Here is an 18,906-nt window from a genome sequence, read left to right as displayed (position 1 = left end):
GAACTAGGCTTGCCAATTCCAGCTGGTAGCTGGAGATCTTTGGGAATTACAACAGATCTCCAGGTAACATTGATTAGTTCAACTGGGGGAAATGGCTGCTTTGGAAGGTGGACTTTCTGGCATTATACCGCAGTGAAGTCCCTCCCCTCCTCAAACTCTCCCCTTTGCAGGCTCCCCCCAAGGTATTTTCCAACCCTGAGCTGGCAACCCTAGCAAGAACATGTTCAAGGGGCTAATAGTGGGCAGAACTAAAGGCTGTTATTATTTTCTTATATTTATAAGTTGTAGTCATAACTGGTTTGCAGAAGCCTTTTCTGCCAAGCCTTATATTAACGCGCTGAACAATTTTTTGTTTACATAGTGACTCAGGTCTTACAACGAAATTAGGAAGCATCAGTGAAGAAAACCATATTGTAACATAGTGAGGAATTTCAGACAGATGATATAATCCGGAACAGGAACGGTTCCCAAACGGTTTCTGGTCTGTCATTTCAGACAGAACCATTTTAGAACCGGTTCCCTACCGGAATATATTTGTAATTTCAGACACAAATCCTTCTGTCCCGTTTAGGAAACGGGGCTGAAGCGTTTTATCTGTCAACCGCTTCCAAGTAGTCTTCAGTTTCCTCTCCTGGTCCCGATCCGCTTTTTCCCGCCATTTTTCGCCCGTGCTGGTGATCTCCGCTTTTTTTTTTAACGTTTGCTTTAGCTATAATGCAACAGCATTATATCAACCCCATTGGAATGCCTGGAGTGTTTTGTTATAGTGCTATAGCGCTCTAAAGCGAATGTTTTTTAAAAAGCCAGAGATCGCCCGCACGGGCGAAAAACAGAGGGGAAAAAGCGGTGCAGTCTGAAATGGCAAACTGCTTCAGATCCAGCTCTTTACCGGAAGGGGAAATCCATGTGTGAAATGGCAGCCCTATACCGATTTACTCCATGACGGATCAAAAACGGCTTCAAAACGGGTTAAAAAGGGTAATGTGAAATTCCTCAATGTTCCTCAGCTAGCTTTACCTGTTGAAGGAATTGCACTTCAGTGGAACTAGCACCATTCTCTTTTTGAACAAGTTAGCAAAAAGAATAAAATGGAGGAGGGAAGGCGGATTGTGTGGTAAATAATTAAAAGTGTTTTTCATGTTTCAAGTATGGAATCCTGTATCTGGAAAACATGGCAGACTGTTGTTTTAGCATATAGCAGACAGAATGTGAGTTAGGCTGAAGATGAATAAAAACAAGATTCACAGTGCTCTGAACCCACCTTTGTAAACCGACTTGAACAACCATAGCAACCCAACAGTTTTGCCCTCCTTGCTAGCCTTCTCATTCTCCTGCTTTTCATTGCTGCCACCCCCTCAAATCCAAATGGTCCTAGTCAGGTATCTGAGACTCTAGGATACTGTGCTGCATCCCTCTCAGGCACCGATCTGTGGGGGGCTTTGTTAACTTGCCCCAGCCAGGAGATAGTGCTTGTGAGTAAGCAGGCAGTAGTGGGGTCACAAGAGTGATAGACTTGGGCTAATGTTTGACTAACTTTTTTGTTGAGTGAGATTCTCAGTTCACTTGAAGAATGTCTGGTAGATTATAATTTCATATTTTAGCCACTGAACCACATCTATACCACTTTAGTTCAAAAATGATGCAAGTACAGAGTTCTCCATTTCCACCTTCATGCATGTGTACAATCCTTAATTGTTTAAAGAAATTTTCAGTATTTTGCAGGGTCTTCAGGAAAGTTAGCCTGTGGTGTGTCTCTCCCCTGCCCCCCATTATTTATTTTATACTAAAAAGGCACTCTGGGCCTTGTCTGATTGTTTCAGTTCACTGTCTGTATTTCAAAATATTTTTATGGTATCTCCCCTGCCCGGCATAGACTGTTCTGTATTCTTCTTCTTGCATCTGTTTATTAGATCTGAAGTTGATTTGTTTTTGGTTGGTGTTGGTTAGAAATTTATGAGGGAAATGTTTATGCTTTTCTTGTTCCAGGAAGAATGACCTAACCTGTAGGCCCCACTCCTGGCATGCAACCAAATTTACCGAGAATCAGCCTGAGACAGCCACGTCACGGCTGTCTTCAACCAATGTCTGCGCTTCATGGCACTCCCGGTATCATGCAAGGTGAGTTCCTGTTGAAAGTTCTAACATAAAGAAAATAATTTGCCTTGTTTTGTTCTTATCTTTAAACTGCCAACAGTGTGCAATATGTTTTTAGTTTTTCATGTGTGAAGGAACTTGCATAAATGAGAGCGATCAGTACATCATGTCTGACAATTATTAGTATACAGTATTCTCTGTTATGGAAATAGGATTATATCTGTGGATTCGGCTGGCAGGTATTTCACTTTTTCTCTCTAGGCCGTCTGTAGATATCAGGTTTCAAACATAAAAACTTTTTGAGGTCAGGTGGACGTTTCTACAAATATACTTTCTCCTTCAGTAACGTAAGGCCAAAGAGGCAGAAACTGAAACACACTATTCCAAGGTAGTTCCTTGGCAATAATATATGCACAGTCTTTCCTCTGTACACCTGAGGAATTAATACAATTACTTTCTCTAATTTTGTTCATGCTTGCTATGTAGCAATTAATAAGATATGGGTAGGGCTCATAATTGCCATTTCGATCACTGAAACTTCTTTAGTAATTACTACCTCTGTGAGGATACTTTTGAGCCTTAAAAAAAGATTGCAACTTTGCTTGAGCTGTAAAAATGTTCTCTGTTCTCATTCAAGTATGCCATGATCTAGTTGTAATCTTTTCAAAACTGTCACTTTATCAACACTTTTCCTGAAATTATCTGGATTTCTGTTGTGTATGGAAAATAGTAAAAAATGTCACAAAACTCCTAATTTACAAAGCACTTAGCAAGTATATTATATATTTCCGATCCACGGCATTAAAGGATTGTTTAATTTTTCCATGCTATTAGATAAAAATATTAGATACTCCATGCTGTGCTTATTAAAATAAAAACTTTTTAGCCTTGTGTTACTGTTATCTTTAGTACAATATTGAGCTTTAAAATAAAGTGATTTGCTGTGCTGTTTCGAACCTTTTCCCCCATAGTCTCATAAACATTTATATTGGTAGCCGAGCCACCCATTATCCTCTTCATCTCTAGCAATCACCACTTCTTTTTTTGCTTGCTATTCACTACACGGGAGTTTCTTCCCCTTTGGCTCAAGTAGCAAGCTGGGAGTTGAGAAGACGTTTCTCAGAAAAAGAGGAGCATGACCATGGTGCCAAAATGTGTCTGGTCTTGTTCACTGTGATTGTGGTTTTGTTTGTATATCGTCAACTTTGGGATATTCTATGTATTATATATTGTACATTAAGGACTGTTTAGTTTGGTGTCTTTCAGTCTATATTCAAGGCTGATGTTTTTAAATTTCAGTTTCAAGTGCACTGTATAGTATACTGATTTATTTTGTTTAATTCATTTTTAATATAATAATCTTATATTATAATGACAAAGTCAGCCAATCTTTGGATACTTAAATCTGGTGACTGGGGCTTCGAATGGGCAAGACAGATCTTTCTACAAGCCCGAAAAGGCCCCAGAGTTGCAGGAAAATGTGAAATCTAGAATAAAATACATTGGGTGGTTTAAAAAAAGCAACTATTATAAAAGGAGTACCTGTAACTTTAAGCAACAGACTCCTTCAGTGGCTGTTGCTAGGCAATCACAGCATTCCAAGGCTTGGTTCTGTCAGTAAAAGCATGTGGGACAAGCCAGAGCCATTTCCAGGCCTATTTTGGCCTTTGAGGGGAGGGCATCTTGACTCCAGGCCTGACCTAGGGTTGCCAGCTCCAGGCTGGGAAATTCCTGAAGATTTTGTGGTGGAATTTGAGGAGGGCAGGATTTAGGGAGAGGAGAGGCCTCAGCTGAATATAATGCCATAGAGTTCATCTTCCAATGCAGTTATTTTCTCCAAGTCTCTGTTGTCTGGAGTTCAGTTGTAATTCTGGGAGATCGGCAGATCCTACCAGGGGATTGGCAACCATAGGCCTGGAAGCAACCTCTGGGTGACTTGATGTCACCCAGCTCCCAAGACTTAACTAGGCCTGGCTGATTGCTACTGTTCAACAGCAGCCATCCTATGAAAGCCAGTGTTGGTGTACCAGTTAGAGCTTCAGAGTAGGGTCTGGGAGATCCAGGTTTGATTCCCCGTCTTGCTGTGGAAACTCACTGGGTGATTTTGGACCAGTCATATACTTTCAACCCAACCCTACCTCACAGGGTTGTTGTGCAGATAAATAAGAGGAGAGAGGAATAATGTAAGTTGCTTTGGTCACCTCTGTAGAGAAAGGTGGAGTATACATGAAGTAAATAAATAATAAATGTAGCTGAAGATGTGAGGCAGATAAAAGTAAGGTGGTGAATGTCTGAGAATGAGAGAATGAGACAGAGAAAGGAGAGAGGATATAGGGGTTGCTGGGAGTGCAGAAAGAAAAAATAGTATGCGGAGGGGGGATTCAGGGGAAAATCAAGTGCCACCCCACAAGTCCTTGAGGGTTCCTACCATGCAGGTGGGTCTTGCCAAGTGGCCAGCACCACACAACTAAGCTGCAGTTTTCCTAGGTAGAGGCTGCTGGGGGGGAGGCCAGGAGCTGAAGACAGAGGGACAGATAAAAGTAGGCTGGCTATTGAATGGGAAGGAAAGTGGGTTGCCAACTCCAGGTAAGTAATTCCTAGAGACATGGGGGCTGGAGCCTGGGGAGGGTGAGGTTTGAGGAAGGGAGGTACCTCAGAGGAGTATAATGCCATAGACTCCACCCTCCAAAGCAGCTATTTTCTCCATGGAAACTAGGGTTGCCAGCCTCCAGATGGGGGCTGGAGATTACCCAGAATTACAACTGCTCTCCAGATTACAGAGATAAATTCCCTTGGAGAAAATAGCTGCTTTGGAGAGTGGACTCTACAGCCTTATACCCTACTGGAGTCATCTCCACCCCCCAGCCTCGCTCTCCCAAGGCTCCACTCCTAAATTTCCAGGAATTTCCAAACCTGGAGCTGGCAACCCTGAGGGGGAACTGATCTCTGTATTTGGAAGGTCTGTTGTGATTCCAGGAGATCGCCAGTCCTCACCTGGAGGTTGGCAACCCTAGAAGAAGAGAAGGGAGCAGGAAAGAGGCTCTGGGGGCTTTCAGGAAAGGGAAGGGGGAAATAGTAGGAGAGGGTAAAGTGAGATGGCCTCCCGCAAGTCCTTGTGGGTTCCCATTTGTATAATATAGTTTTATAGTGTTCCTGCTCAACCTTTGTGGTGCCTAACACGTTATTCTTTCCAGGTTGGCTCTTGATAATGAAGCCCTCCCTGGACATTCTTTTGATCTCATAAGTCAAGCAGACAGCTGAAGAAACTGTCACCAACTATCTGATCTTCTGTTCAGTTCCACAATGGGGACTGCGCATGAGCAGTCCTTCTGTGGAAAAGTTTTACCAGTTAAAGCCTCCAGGGGGTGCTGAATGCTGAAGCCGGAAAAGGCTGTTCCGGCCCAAATGATCATGTGCTCCAGGGGCTCCAGTGCCCCCAGCCTCAATTCTTTTCTTGCCGCCAAAGGAGAAGTCTCAAACTGGTTGCTCCTGCATTGTCATTCTGGTGAGTGGCTAGCCCTGGGCTGTCTCACCCCTCCCCCCCACCTCTGGACAGTGAGGTGGGCCTTCATGGCTCAGAGAGCTTTGTCCTTTTTGTGGGCCTTCATGGCTCAGAGAGCTTTGTTCAAAAAGTGCATCCATTATGGTGCCAAGACGACTCAGCTGATGAGCATGATCTTTGTCTGTTCTGCTTGGGCAAGAGGTATAATGTATCCACTTGCAGAGCTTGCCAGCATTTTATCCCTAAAGCTAGAGTGATTGGGCATCGAAACTCAAGGCAGGCCTTTGAGAATAAGCCCTAAAATCTTCCAATCCACTGAATCTAGCCTTGGCTCCAGAGGGATCTTCAAAGCCTCTTTCCCCCGATTCTGCCAGGTCGGCTCTGTCTGTGCCCTGTTCAGAGCCACATCGCAACCGCTCAAAATCATGGTCCCCTCTGACTCAAAGATGTTCTTCGGAACCACCAACAAAAGACCCAAGCTTAAGACGAAGTATACAGAGAAGCACAAATCTGAAGATGCCATCCCCTGGGCCAGCGTCACCCCAGTTCAGTTTCTGAAGGGAGAGATTGAAGTGGAACAGGTGGCCATTTCAGTTCCAGATGTTTCCGAATCCAAGCCCAGTCAAGTAGTTCTGTGGTCCCAACCCCCAGTGCTTGTATCTTGGCCACCACATCCTTATCTTAAGTTGCCTGTGTACTTCACTGAATGGGGTGATGGCTATGTCCCGGGATCCAGGTTGGACCCAAGTCAATACTGTGCTTCACAATACAAGATCCAGAAGACCTCTTTCACCAATTCTGGTGGCGAATGTGGAGGACAGCAAGGATAGAACTATCAGTCCAGAGTCTGGCTCGGATTCTACAACTGACCCTAACCCTGATGAATGGGTGGGAGATTGTGGCCCTGCATCCCCCACTGAAGGTCTTCATGTGTATGGAGAAGAAATGCTTATAATGTCGCGATCTCTTTATATCGATGTGGCCACATCCGACCACAACCCAAGGCATCTCTATGTTGAATCACTGGGTGTTACTGTCTTTCCCATGTTGGAAGGCCTACTCAATTTAACACAGGAGTTGTGGCCACATCAAGGCAAGTCAAAAAATTCTACAGAATAAAACAGGACTCTTTCCATTTTTAACTACGGACTCACTTCCCTCCTCTTTGGTGACAGGAAATGCAACCCAAGGGCCAACAGTCATAACAGTACTGCCCCTACTTGACGTCACTGGATGCAAGATCTGCTCCTCTGCACCTCTTGGCCTCAGGGTGGCCAACCACCAGACCATTGTGGCTGGTTACCAACTTTTCTTATGGGAAAGGATTCTCCCCTACCTAGAGCTGCTGCCGGGGGATAAAAGACCCCTTGATAAGGTGATTCAAATCGAGGCTGTCAAGTTGTTGAAGCAACAAATTAATGCAGATCGTCATGCAGCCAGTTCTGCAGCTAGAGCCATGGCAAGCTTCATCGTCCTACTCTGGCATACCTGATTGAGGTCAACTGCTCAGCCGAGGGGGTTGAGTCTCAAAGTGGAGGACCTTTCTTTTGAAGGTTGCAGCCTTGTTCTCTGTAAAGACTGATGAGATTGTTTCACAGATAAAGAAAAATAAACAGACTGCCAGATCTCTGGGGGTGTCGCATCCAAACCCCTCCTGACCAAAACCGTTTTCCCTTCTGCCAACCTTGGCAGTCATTCCAAAGAGACTATTGCTATATTAGTCCGTCACAGCCCCAGTATCCTGTTCCCAAATCTTTGGCCCCCAGCTGGGCTATGCTAAGAGAAAGGGTGTCCCCAGGTCTAGATATGGGAACCAGTCCCAGACTCCCAGGGAAGTTGCCCAACCTCAGAAAGCTGCATTCTGACTAGGTTCATTTCCTACTTCAGCCAAATTTGGGGACAAGCTACCCCATTTCCTGGCTGTGTGGGAAGTTGTTACTTCTGACCAGTGAGTTCTGTCCATAGTTTGACTTGGGTATAAGTTAGAGTTTTGAGATATTGCCCCTTCTTTTTCCACCTTGAGGGTGATAGATCATTCTATGCCTGGCCTAGAGGAATCACTTCAAGCCGTCCTTGACAAGGTGCAATGGAAAAAGTCCCTGAACCTCAAGCTTTGGAAGGCTTCTATTCTCACCTTTTCTTGGTAGATAAAAAGGACGGGAGGGGGTTAGGCCCATTCTGGACCTTTGAGATCTGAACAGGTTTCTTACGGTTTCAAAGTTCCGCGTGGTCTCTAGTTTCAGTTATGCAGTTACACACATACCCTCCCTCTGGCCACTCTGCATGCTCTCTCTTGGCTTCAGTGGCACTAGAGGACTGAGGGTAAGGGCACTGGAGCCCCAGAGCACATGAGTGTTTGGGCGGGAACAGCCTCTTCTGGCTCCAGCGTTCAGCACCCCCTGGAGGTTTTAACTGGTAAAACCTCTCTGCAGCAGTCCTACTCATGCACAGTCCCTATGTGTGCCTGCACAGAAGATCCTCGATGAACAACACTTACAGGTAAGAGCAACCCTGTTTACGGGCTCAGCTGGTGGTGTGGTTTCTGTAGTGATCCTAATGCCTTTTTTTAGAAGGAGCTATACAGTTGGTAGTATAAGCAAATTTGAATTCATTTTGGTTTTGTAATGGTGACAGTTTTATATTATACTGGTTCAGCTTAATATGGTTGTTGAATGAATAGGATTTTTGCATGTGTGTAGTGTAAAAGTTCTCCTTCTTTTTTGCTACAGCTCCTCTTCTCATGACCTGTCAAGCTCATGGGATCAATCAAATCTCCATCGCACTTCAGATCAGTTCAGCTCTGCCGGAAGCATGGACAGCTGGGATCACACACCCCAAACGTATCAGTGTGGACAGATGTCATCTGCAAAATCCAGCAGCAGCATCGATCACTTGGGGAATCCCAGCAAAAGAGATTCAGCCTACGGCTCTTTTTCCACCAGCTCCAGTACTCCTGACCACACGCTATCCAATGTAGATGTTGCCTCTGCCGAGAATGTGCTGTACAAAGTAAGTCAGTGGGATACCGCAAAACAAGGGAATGGCAAGACTGCCTCATTCCTAAGTGATAATGGCGGATTAGAGGAGAAATCTGCCTGCTTCCCACCTCCACCGCAGTATGAGAACAGTAAGAGCCCCCGACTGGAAGAACATTCTGATGCAAAGTATTCTGGGTCTGGAAGATCAAATTTTGGACCTGTTTGGTATGTCCCAGAGAAAAAAAAGTCACCCTCTCCTCCACCCCCACCCCCACCTCTCCGTAGCGATAGTTTTGCTGCCACCAGAGGTCATGAAAGAACCCATACCCCTCTTTACTCAGAGGGTATTCAGAGCACCCAGCACTTTGAAGTCCTGCATAGACCCCAGCCCAGGACTGACTGGAGTACTGAAGCTGCAGAACAACAAAAGCGAGCCGCTAGGGTAATCGAGAAGACCTCAGACGGGAAGCAAAGTGGCAACCCGACGTACAGGTCTGATCTCAGTCTGGATTATAGTTTGCCTTGTGCAGGTGACAGAATCAACAATAATGTGGGAAATGCCAACAGGCTGCATTCGTCCCTGTCCAGTACTGACGTTCGATTTGCACAGTCCGTTTACGGGCATCACTGCCATCACCATCAGCGCCAGTACAGTGATGAAAGCACTTTCTTTCACAATGCAAAGAACCCTGCGTTGCCTAAAGAGCAGCGGCACCTCTCCTCTTATGCTGGCATTCAGGAAAGGCCTGCCGACAAACACAACCTCCAATCCAGCCCATTTAGGACATTCAGCGCTGCTGCTTCTGACATCAGTTCTGAAGAGAAAATGGACAGTACTGGGCTAAGTCGCTACTATTGTGTGGCCATGAAACAGCCTGCTCAGGGAAACGCAAGACCGCTACAGCTCAAAGATGAATGCTGGAATTCTGGAATAGGTGCTCAGGCCTCTACTAGACCACACGAGAGTCCCGCTGTAGCCATGATGACCCAAAGCCCAAAATATTATCTACCTCAGCAACCTGTTGAGCCTTCTCGGGATGCATGTGAAAAAAGCAGCCATTGTGTAGGCAACAAAGGAGAGGATGTTAGGACTGCTGTGGTAGAAGATTCCAAAAAGTTTAGCTACCCTGAAAAATCAGGACAGACTAAGAATTTCGAGAACCACAATCTTTTTAATGAGCAAGAATATGCTCAGGAATGTGCCCTAATGCCAGATAATAATGCTGCCCCAAAAGATTTCAAATGGGGTCAGGAAGAGAAGGACAAAATTTCTCCTCAAAAGACCCCTATGTTGCATTCCTTAGCTCAGGAAGGGAAAAACCAGCCTGACAAAGGTGCTGAAACTGGAATTAATAGACAGCCTGTGTTTGATGCCCATCTGAGTAAAAATGCACGGAGGAGTGATCGTTTTGCTACCACATTGAGAAATGAGATCCAGATGAGGAGAGCAAAACTGCAGAAAAGTAGAAGCACAGCTACCTTAGCAGAATCAATTGAGACAGAAGAGTTTGCTGAGAACTGGAAACCTGATTCCACAGAAAAGGTGAAACCTTCATCAGAAAATTCTTTTACTAATGAGTACAAGGATAATCTTAAAGAGGCCCAGGCCCGAGTGCTGAGGGCAACCTCTTTCCAACGCAAAGACTTGGAACCCAGTTCTACAGATTATTTTCCAGACCGGAAGGCAAATAATTATAACTCTACATTGTTGGCTCTAGTTTCTGAAGATGAATCTGGCTTCCGTGAGGCTACACAGTCTTCTAAACAGAGTTCACCTGCTAGCAACCCCCACATTTCTCGGATTGGTGGTAGAAAGAGGTTCACAGTAGAACAAAAGTTGAAATCTTATTCTGAGCCTGAGAAGATAAATGAAGTGGGAGTATCGGATGATGATTACCACCCACGCCGCCGTCCAACCACTTCTGAGGAAGCCTTAGGTTCTTTTGCTGATAGGTGGAAGTTTTTTGAAGAAACAAGTAAGCCTGCCTATCAAAAATCTTCACAGACAAACATACTCTATGGTCGACCTGAAGGTCAGCCTGGTAATCGTCGTAGAAATTCTAATGAGGGCGAGGGCGAGGGATCATGGTACGTAAGGAGAATGCGGGCAGCTTCTTTTGGAATTGAAAGTACACTTGGTGGTAACAGATCCAAAGACAGCATCATGAACACTGCCCACAAAACAAAATCAGGACAACCTCAGAGGCTAGAAACTTTTGCAGAGTATCAAGCTTCATGGAAAGAGCAGCGGAAACCTTTAGAGACTCGGAGTTCAGGAAGATACCATTCAGCTGACAACATCCTTGATGCTGGCCATGAACAGCTTGAGAAACCTCAGTACACACATGAGCGATCCAGGTCATCCCCTTCTACTGATTTCCACAAACAGGTAAGAGCTGCTTTTATTCCTACCTCTGTTAACCTTAGAAAATATATGTAAAAAGTGTAAACCAAAGGACACACTTAAGAACTTAATTCAAACAAATTTATCTTGACTGACAACTACAGTCTCCATTACCATTGTCTATTCATCCTAAGAGGTTTCTCAGCAATAAATTCTTCTGGCCAGCTCTTTCATATTCCACATTTCTTTTGAGTCCCCAATAGTTTTCCCACCATTAGATTATGTAGTGTTCAGAGGGGATATGACACCTCTGTAGTACTTGGTCTGTGATGATTGCTTCACGTGTAGAAGTCATTACATGATAATGAAGTTGTAGGCTGATGAATATGCATTTGTGAATTTATTTGGAGTTAACACCTGTCAAGTAGCAGGTGTGTGACTGCTTCACCATGTATGTGTAGTAAATAACTAAACTGTTTCACCGTAGGCACGATCTGCAGTTCATCCCACATTTGTCATGCTGCCTCAAAGCTGTTGCATTTCTGGGATAGATATGGGCAGAGTAACAATGTTGTGGTTATAATGAAAATATCACAGGGTTGTCTTGTCACAAGCATAGGTCAGTCCAAATCTGTTTACTCCACCTTTGTGCCATGCCAGTATGTTGATGTGTATTGGCTCTAGCCCAAACCCTTGATTGCCTTATTGATTGCAGGGATTCATTGAAAATGGATATAGTCTTTTCAGTAGATTGTTAATTTTAGTTTTACAGCAGCATAAAGATAAATGTACTGTTACTATTTAGGAAAGATTATTCAGTGTCACCTGCCTCACCAATCTGTTGGAGTTCGGTGATAGTGTCAATTTGAATCTAGGTATAAATTATCTATTAAGTGCATGGACTTACAAAATCCTTTTAACAAAGTTCCTTGAACAAAAGCTCTTAAATAAAGCTATCATTTTGGGGATAAATGTGTGGGTCTGACTCCTTTTACAGTCTGGAAATGGGAAAGAACAGGAAACCAGTAAATGGACTGTTCTCACAATGGGCAGAAGAAAGCAGTAGTGTCTTCCAAAGATTTGTACTGGGACCAGTGCTGTTTAATTTATTCATAAAGAATTTGGATTTAGGAGTAAATGGTGAAGTAGGCATGATTGTTGATGGCACCAAACTATTCAAAAGGTGAAAACTAAATACGTATAAAAGGATCTATCCCAAAATTGATGAATGGGAAACACATTTCTATTTTATTTATTTAAGACATTTTATGCTGTCTTTCCACCCAGCTCAGAATATCCAATGCGGCAAACAATAAAAACTATTAAAACAAGCTTTAAAAAAATACATATTATAAAAATACATCCTATATATATAATTCCCTTATGTATTGGCCGTTTTCAGCTCTCCCATTGGCTGTGCTGTGCACTCCATCAGCCATTGGCCCGTCAACCGCTACTGAAGAGTAATTGCGTGACATTGGCTGGGTGCTGGGTTTGCTCCTCTTCCCCGCCCACTGCCGCCTCAGCCACTGTTATCTGTCAGAATAGCTGGCCAAAATGGCTGTCTCTCCTGATGAAGACGCTTCTCCTGCTTGGCTCCTGTGGGACTAACTTTTCCCTCAGTGAGTGTTGCTAGGGAACCAAGCTTGGTTCTGTCAGTAAAAAGGCAAAGCTTAGGAGGCCCTTTCCAGGCCTTTGTGGGGAACTCATTGAGGCCAGTCCTGACTAGGGTTGTCAGATCCAGGTTGGGAAATTCCTGGAGATTTTGTGCTGAACTCAACAGAAGCCAGGGTTTGGGGAGAGGCTTCAGCTGAATTGAATGCCATAGAGTCCACCCTCCAAAGCAGTTATTTTCTCCAGGGGGAGAGATCTGTTGTTTGGTGTTCAGTTGTGATACCACAGCCAGTGTGGTGTAGCAGTTAGCATTTCAGAGCAGGGTCTGCCAGACCCAGGTTCTTGCTGTGGAAGCTAACTAGAAGAAGAAGAAGAAGAGATTGGATTTATACCCCGCCCTTCACTTGGAGTCTCAGAGCAGCTTACAAATGCCTTTCCCTTCCCCTCCCCACAACAGACACCCTGTGAGGTGGGTGGGGCTGAGAGAACTCTGACACAAACTGCTCTTTTTCAAGGACAGCTGTTCCAGAGCTTGTGACTGACCCAAGGTCACATCAGCAGGTGCAAGTGGAGGAGTGGGGAATCAAACCCGGTTCTCCCAGATTAGAATCCACACACTTAACCACTACACCAAATTGGCTCTAGGTGTTTTCGAACCGGTCACAGACTTTCAGCCTAACCTACCTCATAGGGTAGTTGTGCATATAAAAAGGGGGAGAGGAGAATGATATAAGCTGCTTTGGTCCCCACTGCAGAGACTGTACTTTTCCTCCTGGAGAACCATTGTTGCCAATCTCCAGGTGAGGGCTGGAGATCACTCAGAATTACAACTGCTCTCCAGATGGCAGAGATCAGTTCCCCTGGAGAAAATGGTGGTCTCTGTGTTCTTATACTCTGCTGAGATGGCCCCCCTATGACAGCCAGTGTGATGTAGCAGTCAGGGCTTCAGAGCAGGGTAGAGGCTGCAGGTGGGAGGGAGATGGAAAGCTGAAGTCAGAGGGGCAGATAAAGGTTGGTTGATGATTGGCCAGGAAGGAGATAGGATTGCCAACTCGAGGTTGGGAAATTCCTGGAGATTTGAGGGGTGGAACCTGGAGAGGGTGAGGTCTGAGAAGGGGTGGGACCTCAGACAGCTATAATGCCTTAGACTCCACCCTCCAAACCAGCCATTTCCTCCTGGGGAACCACTGCTGCCAATCTCCAGGTGAGGGCTGGAGATTATTCAGAATTACAGCTGCTCTTCAGATGGCAGAGATCAGGGCTGGAGAAAGTGATGAACTCTGTGTCATTATATGCTGCTGAGGTCACCACAGCAAATTGACAGTGAGTGCCGACGGCCAGGGCACCTGCCCAGAGCCTCTTTCTAGAGCTTGTTGTATTTATTTCCACAACAAGCCTTATCCGTAGTTAGTAATAACTTTAATGATACTGCTGATTTTGCCTACAGTTTTTAATCAGTGTCATACTAGTAAAGGTAAAGGTTTCCCTTGCTCGAAAGCCAGTCGAATCCAACTCTAGGGATGTGGTGCTCATTTCCATTTCCAAGTCGAAGAGCCAGCGCTGTCCAAAGACATTTCCGTGGTCATGTGGCCGGCATTACTATACGCCGAGGCACATGGAACACTGTTACCTTCCCACCGAAGCGGTACCTATACAGCAAAAATAAGTAATTTAAATAACCAACCAGTTATTGTGCTTGAGGACCTTTACATTTAATTATGTGAGCAAAAAAAATTGGCTACAACCAATGTAATTCCTAAATCCATGCCTGCCAAGAGTTTCTTAACATTATCTGATCTTAACAACCCCTCATTATCACAGAAAAGAGGAGTGAGCCACAAATCCCTAATACTAGGTACCACATTCTAGTAAGTAAAGCTCCAAAGTTTCTATCTGTCCAAAAATACAAAATCCTATTAGAATATGATTTCCTTTGCATTCGACCTTGTGTTACTTGAGAAGGGATAGGGTTTAATCTTACAACTGTAAATACTGTCCTGTATTGAGGAACGGTTAAAAATCTAAGGTAAGGGTGCCTTTGGGCAATTAGTAATAACAATTAAACACATAAACAGAAAGGAATTTCAGTGAGGGAATGCCAAATGAAACAAGTAAGTCTTCACCTGCTGGTGGAAGACCGTGATTAAGAGAGACAGATGAATTTCCCTGGGAATAGAATTCATAGTTTTGGTACCACAACTGAAAAGGCCTTTTCTTGTTTACTCAAAGAAGGGCTCTTAAAAATGACCACACTCGTTCGGTATGTTCATAGGGCAGTAGGCAGTCCTTAAGATATGTTAATGTTCCTTCTAAGCTGTGGAGTCTTGTGAGCAAAAATTCTGCTTTGTGAGCTACTGGCATTAAAGAAGGAGCAAGCGATTTGGCTACTGCATAAATTAGTTTGCTCTGTCTTTTCCAGATCCAATCTTCTTGCGGTTCACCCCTCCCTCTGCTCCCACTCTTGTTTTCCTCCTGGCTCATCTTCCATTGTTAGGTATCATCAGATGCCACCTAAAGTTCTGATATTGGGGGGGGGGCATTATTTTTAGTCTCCCAACATTTCGTAAAATTTTCATATTTTTCTACAGACTTACCGTATTTTCCTGCGTATAAGACTACTTTTTAACCCAGGGAAATCTTCTCAGAAGTGGGGGGTCGTCTTATACGCCGGTACGCCAGAAGCATCAGCACAGCTCTATATTTTAACTGGAAAACTCTATATTTTAACTGGAAAAGTTGGGGGTCGTCTTATACGCCCAGTCGTCTTATACGCCGGAAAATACGGTAGGTTTTTCCCCAGGTTTGCAGGAACGTGTACTTCAGCTGCATCATGTACTCCCTCTTGCATCATTGTTGATCTGCAGGGGAGTGGCATATTTGGCCATTAGATATGTCATATGAGGTCCAGCAACAAAATGTTGCAGGGTTGTTGTTTTTTTAGCTTATCTGAAGATGACTGTTCGCACCTTTGCAGTTGCTTTTGTGCCTGAGAGCAGCTGCTTCAGCCATTCCAGCAGCTGTTCTCTTTAATCCTTTTGTATTGCTGCAAAAGGTGGATCTGTGAGGAGTCAATGAATAGGGAAGGTTTGACTCTTACACTGAGCTTTGTGAAGCTGCCTCCTTCTGGATTTTTGATCCACATGGAATATCATAGTTTGCTATATGCCAGTTGCTGTGAAACCCTGCTTTAGGGGCTTTCTATAAGTATGTGGCTGAAAATGGTTGGATATGGCACGCTGGAGCAGATCAACTTTTGACCTGATCTGACAGGATTCGTTTGATGTGTATTTCTCAAAATTTAAAAATAAGATTATAGGAAGTTAAGAAAGTGTATGTGTCCCAGTAAGACTGTGATACTAGACGCCATTTCCTTCTTGGATCAGTTTTCTGTTTCCTTTTTGGGCGTACACATATGCTCTTAGTTTTGCTATAATCGCAACATAGCTTCAAAAGCTGTTCCTCCTTTATTGGGCAGCTGTATGTATTATCTTGACTTAAGTTAATAGTTCTAAGGTTCCCATGGTTTTGGTATTGTTGATTTAAGATAACTAAGGCCTTTATGCTCCAGCTCTTAAGTGTTTTTGAAAGATATGGCTGCTTTCTCTCACATCCACAAAACACACACACACGCACACATTCAATCCATTCGAGTGTCCAAAATGGCTTGCATGTAACTGTGAGGTTATTGCCGAACTGAAACTGCAAATGCTTTATAGTTCTTTCCTCCTAGACCAGTCAGATGAATTAGTAACTTGAGCACAAGAATTGCAAAGCCATCAAGGCTGCGTGGAATACTACAGTGCTTTAAGCCAAATCAGCATAAGACCAGATACATTATGGACTTTCAACAAACCCACAAATGAGGGGGTGTGTAATAATATATTTTTCTGGAGACTGAAATTTGATGATTTGGTACTTTACCATGTTATAAAACCTTTTGCAGGAAGTATCCACTGCAGTAAGGAGGCAAACAGAAAATTCAAGGGAAGCTGAAGAGCGTAATTTTTCTCCAGCAAGACCTGATGAAAGGAGCTGCAGCTCGAGGTAAACAGTCTTGTTCTTAGCTTCCCAGTATATTATTTAGCAAAAGATTAGTCTAATACTTTTGCCCAACCAAAGTAGTAACGATTAAGTCCGACTTGCAGAGAATTTGTGTTCTTTTCCTTTACAGATCGTTCAGTAAAACAATGTTTGGGAAGGGCGGGATACAAATTGAATTAAATAAATAAATAACTTGGTGGGAAAGCAGCTTTTAAACTAGTTAGTTTTTAATATGCTTCCTTGGAATTTGGGTGGTTTTTCCCCCCAAAGAGAAATTTAGTATTAAATGTGAAAATTGTGTTTCTGGAATGTATAAATGCTACCAAAGTGTGGTTTTCTGGAATGCAGTTAAAACAATTCTGAAATTTTTCTTGCATGTATGTTACCTATGTATGATTAAGAGCAATGAGTTTCCAGACTTTAGCAGCTAGTTTACATATGCGCTTAATGACAACAGATGATAAATAATGTAGTATGCATAACTGTTATCTCAACTGTTAGATTTATCTCAAAAATAGACTGCCCTCTGAAGTCCTTATCTGCCATAGGAGTCACCTCCACCCCCATTTTTTAAACTTATAGTGTGCAACTTTCAGTAGTAATTGCTTAATTAATGCAGTTTTGGATCATTGCTATTAAGAAAAGTGTTTGAGGGAAAGCATTCTTTGCTGCTATATTGTTACATGGTGGCGTTCTTACCATGTCATGCAAGTATCAGCAAAATGTAGATAGTGGTCCTTCAATTAATTACTGTACAATTTCTGGCAGACCACCTAGTATTTGAATGTTTCTGGAATGTTTGCAAAGAAACGTTGTCTAGATGGCCCTTGAATTGGAGTTGGGAGTAAGCAGTGAAGTGGCTAAATTTGCGGATGATACGAAGTTGTTCAGGGTGGTGAAAACCAGGGAGGATTGTGAGGCACTCCAAAGGGATCTGTCAAGGATGGGCGAGTGGGCGTCAACATGGCAAATGGGGTTCAATGTGGCCAAGTGCAAGGTGATGCACATTGGAGGCAAAATCCTAAATATAAGTACACATTGATGGGGTCTGAACTGGCAGAGACTGAACAAGAGAGAGATCTTGGAGTTGTAGTAAATAACTGAAAATGTCGAGACAGTGTGTGACTGCAATAAAAAAGGCCAGTGCTGTGCTGGGTGTTATTAGGAAGGGTATTGAAAACAGATCAGCCAATATCATAATGCCCCTATTTAAATCAATGGTGCCACCTCATTTGGAATACTGTGTGCAGTTCTGGTCACCACACCTTAAAAAGGATATTATAGCTTTGGAAAAAGTGCAGAAAGGGGCAACTCGAATGATAAAAGGGTTGGAACACTTTCCCTAGGGCTGTTTAGCTTGGAGAAATGACGGCTGAGGGGTGACATGATTGAGGTTTATAAGATTATGCATGGGATAGTGCAGGTAGAGAAAGAGGTACTTTTCTCCCTTTCTCACAATACAAGAACTTGTGGGCACTCAATGAAATTGCTGAGAGGTCGGGTTAGAATGGATAAAAGGAAGTACTTCTTCACCCAAAGAGTGATTAACACATGGAATTCACTGCCACAGGAAGTGGTGGCAGCTACAAGCATGGACGGCTTCAAAAGGGAATTAGATAAGCATATGGAGCAGAGGTCCATCAGTGGCTATTAGCCACAAGGTATAGTGTTAGAATGGATAAAAGGAAGTACTTTGTCACCCAAAGAGTGATTAACACATGGAATTCACTGCCACAGGAAGTGGTGGTGGCTACAAGCATAGACGGCTTCAAAAGGGAATTAGATAAGCATATGGAGCAGAGGTCCATCAGTGACTATTAACCATAAGGTATAGATAGTGTTGGGTATTACAAGTTGAAAACACTCAGTATATCTGGGGTTAAATGTTTGTTTATGTTACAGGAAGTCACATGTTTCTCATGTAACCAATGTTCTTTAGCTGTAGAATGCCCGGGAATTTTCTCCCTGATCTAGGAATTTGATTGGGACTAAAGTGTCAAGGTGTATTAGCATTTTATGGCTCTCTTCCTGTCTTTGTTTGGTGTTCTGAAGAACAAGAAGAGTAGCCATACTCTCTTCTAGTTTTTGCTCTGTTGTTATTTTCATCCCAGTTACCCTTCCCATGCTAGAATTTAGTAAAAACTTTATATTTTTTATTTTTTTCAACAAGAGAGTGCAAAAGTCAGTACTGGGATACAATCTCAAAAATGACAGAATGATTTCTGTCCGATTCCAAGGCAAACCATTCAACATCACAGTAATCCAAGTCTATGCCCCAACCACTGATGCAGAAGAGGCTGAAGTGGACTGGTTCTATGAAGACCTACAACACC

The 18,906-nt window shown here is 43.5% G+C and overlaps 1 protein-coding gene across 1 annotated transcript in view; it reads left to right on the top strand.

The window, feature by feature from the left end:
- Positions 1-18,906, top strand: part of SHROOM2 (shroom family member 2) — a 168,413-nt gene that overhangs the window by 110,670 nt on the left and 38,837 nt on the right. The window contains exons 3-5 of the mRNA XM_015423139.1: positions 1,987-2,118; positions 8,326-10,963; positions 16,476-16,576. Of these exons, the coding sequence (XP_015278625.1) occupies positions 1,987-2,118; positions 8,326-10,963; positions 16,476-16,576 (2,871 nt within the window). The remainder of the gene's footprint in view (positions 1-1,986; positions 2,119-8,325; positions 10,964-16,475; positions 16,577-18,906) is intronic.

This window comes from Gekko japonicus, unplaced genomic scaffold (genome assembly GCF_001447785.1).
Source record: "Gekko japonicus isolate JY-2015 unplaced genomic scaffold, Gekko_japonicus_V1.1 scaffold478, whole genome shotgun sequence".
In the NCBI taxonomy this organism is placed as follows: Eukaryota; Metazoa; Chordata; class Lepidosauria; order Squamata; family Gekkonidae; genus Gekko; species Gekko japonicus.
Note: the sequence above shows the minus strand (reverse complement) of the source record. Positions and strands in the feature narration are given on the sequence as shown.